This window comes from Antennarius striatus, chromosome 8 (assembly GCF_040054535.1).
Source record: "Antennarius striatus isolate MH-2024 chromosome 8, ASM4005453v1, whole genome shotgun sequence".
Classification (NCBI taxonomy): domain Eukaryota; kingdom Metazoa; phylum Chordata; class Actinopteri; order Lophiiformes; family Antennariidae; genus Antennarius; species Antennarius striatus.
Genome location: NC_090783.1, coordinates 7042154 through 7049185, shown reverse-complemented (window position 1 = coordinate 7049185; position 7032 = coordinate 7042154). Strand labels below are relative to the sequence as shown.

Genomic DNA, 7032 nt, shown 5'->3' with positions numbered 1-7032 from the left:
AGCGCACACCATCAGATCAGATACTCTTCTCTGTCTCCTCAGTGGTCTCATCATTATCTCTCTCAAACGATCAAAAGCCATTGATATGTTTCTTTCTCTCCTCCTAACAGACTCCATTCATGTCTGCTCTCCTCTTACAGTGCCAATCATTCTTCAGACATCACTGGTGCCAAGGCAGTAGGATGGCTGCCTCTCTCTGATGGGAAACTGTTGCTCATGTGCTGCGTTGGCTGCCAAGTTTTGGCATTACTGGTAAGAGGAGGGGAAGGAGGAGGGGTGGAGGACAGGGGGTGAGGGGGGGGTGTACAGAAAGGGGGCCCTTTCAACCCCTGAGATAGTGCTATTTGTTGTGGGAATGATCTTCATTGCTTTACCCCCTTTTATGAGCACTCCTTCCATCTCTCACTGTTTCTTTCAGTCCTTCCTTCTTTCTCTCTTCATCTCCCTTCACCCCCCCCTCCCTCCCTCTGTTCTCTGTCTCTCGTCTTTTCATGCCGGAGATCAGACGACCATCATGAGGTGACCCGGCAGAGATCCGATGCCACCGGAGGACTTTGATTACCAACCAGCACTGACTGTTGAATTTCTCACAGCTTGTGTGTGGAGGCTACTTGTTTGGCTACTGTCCCAAAGCCCCCCCCCCCCCCCCCCCAACGCACACACACAAACTATACCAAGATAAAGATAAATTTTGCCGTTGAACTTTTAGCAGCTTAGCTAAACCTGACTTTATTGCTCAAATGGGCGAAGACACCAAAACAGAAAAAATCACTCACACGTATGGATCTTTTATTTTGTTTAAAAGTATATGAAGTAAAGAATGTTGGGACTCTTAGTCAAGAATTTAACCAGGTTACAGTTTCTCCTTGTTCTCAGCACACACTAAACAAAATCCACATGATGTCTTTCATATTTTACAAATGGACAACAATCAGCATCATTCATTCATGCATCTTTCTTCAAATCTGGGTCAGGGATTACTTTATTTATTTATTTAATATTTATTCTCTGGAGCCTGACAAAGGGCGAAGGCTGGGTTCACCTTGTTTATCACAGGGCCAGATAAATAAATTAATAACCATATTTCCCACAAAGTTCTTAAAATGAATCAAAGTCTCTTCATGGGTTGTGACTGTTGTGGTGGGTTTTTTTGTGATTTTTGTCGAAGTTAAAAATCTTCATCTCATCAAACGATTTCTTCAGCAAATGATTCCGATAAAACATTGTTAACATTTCATGAGGGACAATCACTAGAGATAGATGGGTAAGAATTTGAATCTGTTTTGGATAGATAAATTGTTTCAAGTATTGTGTCATGTGAAAATCTGTCTCTTAAAAATGAAAATTGGAGAGAGGGGGGGGGTCATCAAAACATCATCTTATTATTTGAGAAATTATCATAAATGTATGTCTGGGGAACCTGATGATATTTTATTTTTAAGCTTTTAACAATTGATATGACAGTGTACCGATGGTTTTCTGTGTCCAAAATACTAATTTTCCCAGTTATAAGAGAACGATACAGTCTTCCCCAGAAAGTTTGAAAGTAGTTCTTCCAATAAATCAATTTCATAAGATGCAATATAATGACATGAGCTAATGTGAGAGGAGATGAGATAACAACAATTAAACATATAATGTAATTATATTGGGATAAAAAATCATTGAAAAGGTTCATTTTTAACAAAGGTATTTCACATTTGTTTTTGCTTTTTTTACTTCTGATATTTTTGTATTTTAAGTTAGAGCTTTTACTTGTATTTTTATATTGTGATACTAAGAGAAGGAAACAAAGAAAACGTATTTTGATCAATAAAACAAAAGTACAACTTTCTTTTTTTTTGGTTTCAGTTAACAATGACATCTTAACATCACCATCATTCATTTATTCCTTCATTCATTCATCCATTCATTTACTTCTGACAGTCTCTGTTTCTTGATGTTCGCTGACTTGTAACTGTGATTGATAATATTTTTAAAGATTGGACAGACTGAAAGACAAATATTCCCACATTGAAGCTTTACCAATGTGGCTCAGGTTACATAACAAAGAATGGTTTGAAGTCCTTCCTTTATTTATCCATGAACAATTTATTATTATTCATATGAGTTTCAGCAGCTAAATCTTTATCATTGGGCTGAGATTGTGTCTTTTCTCCTCAAGAAAGTCAGGATTTAAACCAATGGGGCCTGTAGAGATCTAAGTATTCCTTTAAATCTGTTTTTCTTTCATCATACTGTCTCCATCGCTGTTTCCATCCGTACGGACATTGTTTTTCATTCATTCCATCTGTGCTGTTTGTGCTTGTCTTTTCAGTCAACCGATGGCAATGTTGGTTTATCCAACGGGGGATTAATATGGGTTCATCCATGCATGTGTCATCAGCTCATCTGCCAGGACAGCATTCTTCCATCCATCATATCTTCCTAAACAGGCCCGTCTACATAAGACACCTTATTTTCTTTCAAATGTAGAGGTGTATTTTCCTTAGATGACACTGGAGAATCAGAGGGATGCGTTCAGCTGCACCTTATCAAGGAAAGTTTGAAGAAAAGATGTTTTCTTGAACTCCACTCAGAGAAACTTTGATTTCATGGTGCTGATTATTTTTCTTAGCAATCACTCAAGGATAAAACACAAGAACGGAGAGATTGTTCTCCTTTCAGATGCGCCACAATGGTTCTCCTTGGTGAGGAACACCACAAGGAGCCCCCTCCTCCCCTCTCTTTTTGAAACTTCTCTTTTTCCAATCCAACACTATACATCTTACATAAAGAAGAACAGAAGGTGCCTTGAAGCATTTTAATGCATTTATTGTAACTTTGTGGTTCACGTATTACAGACTCATGTTTCACAAAAAGCAACTCCCTTTTCATCTGAAGACCTTCTTATTCTATGAAAGGTATCAGGAACTGTTCCCAATATGGCTGTCACTTAAAAAAGGAGGAAAGGTTTAACAGGCTTAACGGGTCCTAGATCTGTCAGACTGAACATAATACTACATTCTGTGTTTCAAGAAAGAAATAAACCAGTGTAAACTTTATTTCCCTGTCTGTTTATGATATTCCCTCATCCTTCACAATACTTCATTCAAGCTTTATACTGGAGAAATACTGATTTTTACACAAAAAATGACTTATTTTTCGATCAATTTTTTTTAATTATTTGTAATTTAATTTTATTATTATTATTATTATTATTATTACTTTATTTTGATTTTCCCCTGAAGGAAAGAATGAATGAATGAAATTGTGCACTTTCACTGATGTCTATATGGAATTGACCATTGTTTTATCTTAGGTCCAAACAGGGTTTTGTATTCAGTGACAGATTTGAATTTTAAAGAAGGGGGAATGTTTGGTGCATTAATGGTTTTGTTAACTGCTGCTTTGCTTAAGTCGAGAGCGGGTGGTGCAGGAGAAATTGGGCTCATGTGATGCTCCTTGCACCCACCTGTCATGGAACCTGCACACCACCCAATAAATAAGTTGATGGACAACCTATTTATTGGGTGGAATATAGTTGTACATTGAAATTAGTAATCCTTTTGGAGATTTGGGCCAGATTTCAGCACATTCACACTTTATATCCTCGACACATTATTAATTAGAATTTTTAGGACTAAATCCTAAATAATTGAATATTTATTTTTTCCCCCTCAAAGCTGCATATTGAGATGTTTCTCTGAGGACTTCAATTAACACAGAGGGTATAGTAGAACTACCCTTATTTGCTGGTCTATAGATGTATGCATTAGGAAAGTAACGTTTAGACGGAACTCAAGTGATGACAAAACTTTTAGACAGAAATCATTATTTACAACATGTAGAAAGTTTATTTTTATGATTCACAAATATATAAATAAAAATAAAAACAATTCTATTATATTGCGTGTTGCGCGCTGTGCAAACTAAACGTGTTTGGGTGTGTGTGACCGATGAAGTTGAAATAGTGGTGATCGAGTCCCTGCACCGGTGACAAGTATCCTCCGTGCTGCTGTGTGTGCGCAGAGAGAGGCACCGTTGGGTACGACATGCTCTGGCTGCGGGCCGAACTGTGCCACGAGAAATGCCCCGGTGGGCTCTGCTGGTATACTGTGTCAGATGGACTGTGGCTTTGGTGTTCCGGGGAGGAGTGGAGCTGGCTGAGGTAGTCACATGGTTCTGGAATCGTGCCGACGGAACCGAACACAGGCTCAGTCACCGCACGGGACTTGGACTGTAAGAAGGCGAGGATCCGTGCGTATTTTATGTCTTTGGTTTCAGCCCGGTCCTCTGTGGTGAGGTAGTGCACCAGGTTCTTCATACATTCGTGATATCCGTAGTGGAAATAGTTTGCAAACTCAGCCAACAGTTCACCTGGAATGAATCAAAATAAGCAGCTATCACAACTCTGCCGAGACCAAATCATATCAAAAAACTGGCGCACCATGTTTGTGGTCATGCGCGTAAAGCTGGAATTGCATAATGACGATGTTCAACTAAAAACTAAATGACCAACACTTATACCTAATCACCAGTAGTGAAAGTGTCATACGACGTGTGAGGAGAAATATGTCTTTTGAATGCGTAATGTGCCAAAACTCTGAACTGTTGCTCACCCTTTTCTCTCCCACGGGGAAAATCTGCTGAGTGGAGCGCTCGCAGGTATTGAACTGTCATTTCCAAAATTTCAGCTTTCTCCAATTTTCCAGAGTTCTAGCAAAATATCAATAAATCCATCCTTATAAATTGTTTACACGCAAATATTTGTTAACAATATTATTTTTTATGTTTTTATATAATAAACACAAATAAGCGTTTATTGTTACATAAAAACCTTAGTATTTATTAAATATATATGACACAATATATTGCGAATTAAACCGTACCTGTTTTGCCAGGGCCATTGGTACAGTTTTTCCTAACTCGTTGAGACATCGGTTGATGCGGTCCCTCCTTCGTTTTTCAATGACTTTATGAGAGATGGGAGTTTTCTGTGGAAGCAAAGGTAGAGAAAAAATGAGCATAAAATGATTCTATACAATGCTGAACCTTTAATAGAGGTTTAAATTGTCTAAAAACAAACGACACGTGAGAAAGTTGTTCATGCGATCGACCCTAAGAGTTTTGCGCGCAGCGCGCTGAACTGGTCCAGAGCGCGCGGTGGGCATCTGCGCTCCGGGCAATTTTTTTTAATACTGTGGCCTGTCTGAAAAATTCTGAAATATCATTTACCAACTATAACATACTAGAAATGTTTTGAAACATAATATTTAGATTACAGTTTCAAAAAAGTTCTCTTTATGTCATATATTTTTATATTTGATTAATAGTGCAGCGCAGTTATTCTGCAGTGCTTGCCACAGAGATGGTGGGCAAGAGATTTGTCTTCCACAATCATCAAACTACCTCCAAGTTGTAGTTCCATAATATTCAGTATAAGTAATGAGATACAAAACTTCAAAAAAAGAAGAAAAATAAAGATGTAAAAATTGATTATTCCTTGTTATTCCAGTGCGTAAGAGTCCGTACCTTCCTGTCTTTCAGTTTGGATGCCATCGATTACTTTCTGTCCTATTCGGTGAAAAAGAAAACGGTTCAGCTGGAATTTGAAGCGATGTGTTGCTCTGGTTGGAGGTGAGGCAGAATGGGATATGAGAGGAAATCTGGTCCTTATATTGGGATCATCCAAGAGACTCTGGTATTCATGTTGTAAATTATTCCATGGGATTAGAGCCATGCAATGGGTAAATGTGTGCATTTAGGATCAGTTAAAGAAATCGCAAAAATCTAAAGCCATGGGCTAGCAGGGGGGCAAACCTGCTTTGTTAATCCACGTGGCTGTTTAAGAGACACGTGATTACTTTCGGAATATTATTTGCATAGTAACTACGCAGGCGGGAAATAAGAAGTGAGCGTTGGGATCGCCTGATCCCGCGAGGCGCGCTGTGCGCACTGAAAACAAAGCCGGCGAAAAAAGAAACCTCCATTCTTCCAGCTCGCGTTTCTCACACGATCGCCTGTTTACAAATCCCAGCAAGCGATTTTAACTCTCATCCAAGCCCGGCCAGAGTTTTAAGGCCTGTCCAGTATCATTAGAGTAATTAAGTAAGCCTTTAATAGGCTGTTCCGCCAAGTTCAAGGGAGATCTTTTGGAGACGGAGTCCCCCCGTTTGTTCCCGGCGTTTCTCACACGACTTGGTGACACGTCCATCTTTTATGAGAGATGGCAAGCTTTTTGTTTACATTCTTTATTTTGTTGGAGTCCTCGGCAGGTGTGTGATTAGCCCTGGCACACGAGCGTCGTCTGCGTCAGGGCCAGCGTCTCCAGCAGCCTCTGGCACACGAGGGTTACCCACCACTGGAGGCTCTTTGGAGAGGCTCAATTTGTATCCTATTATCCTATAAGAAAATGTCTATTCAGTGGAATGAATAGTTTCATTGGCCTAAATTTTAATAATGCTGTGAAAGAAAGGGAGAAATAAAGAAGAATGCAGCTGGTGTGAACGCGCATTATTCCCCGTCACCTGCAAGATGGGTAGCCTGGAGACCCCTATTCATTTGCCTAATTTCGGTCAACTTAACAAACTTTGAGAGAAATTATACTGCCATTGTTATGAAGGGTGAAGCTTTCTGATCGAATTAACAGCATGTTTTGATCCGGTAAATGTCATTAGAAAGAAAGAAACAATCGCGTTTAAAGGGGCCTGGGTAATGCGCCAAGTGGAGACGCCAAAGCGCAACTGCACAAAGGATGCTAGTAAATGCCACAGGGGACTTTTGTACCCTCACATTGCTCAAGTTTTTCCCCTCAGACAAAGGGCATTATTTTATACTTGAATACATTTCATACAACAATTGGCTGTTTTCTTCAAACATATTTTCACAGCAAGGTTAACAACAGGTTTATTGTGTGCGCTCCTCACAGATTCAGACGGCTCTCATGCGCCAAAACAGTTTGCTTCGACTGTTTTGTTTTGTTTTTTTCACTGACAGCGTTTTAATCTCGAAACTTTCTCCGTGCTTGGATATATTTGATCCTGTGAGTGA

At 39.4% G+C, this 7032-nt stretch overlaps 1 protein-coding gene across 1 annotated transcript; it reads right to left on the bottom strand.

Moving 5' to 3' along the window:
* Nucleotides 1–3883: 3883 nt before the first annotated feature.
* On the bottom strand, nt 3884–5607 carry helt (helt bHLH transcription factor). The gene is made up of 4 exons (XM_068322587.1): nt 5515–5607; nt 4872–4976; nt 4602–4698; nt 3884–4359 (listed from the first exon to the last, which is right to left on the bottom strand). The coding sequence occupies exons 1-4, from the start codon at nt 5539–5541 to the stop codon at nt 3884–3886; spliced, it is 705 nt and encodes a 234-aa protein (XP_068178688.1). The 5' UTR covers nt 5542–5607.
* Between the last annotated feature and the right edge of the window lie 1425 nt (nt 5608–7032).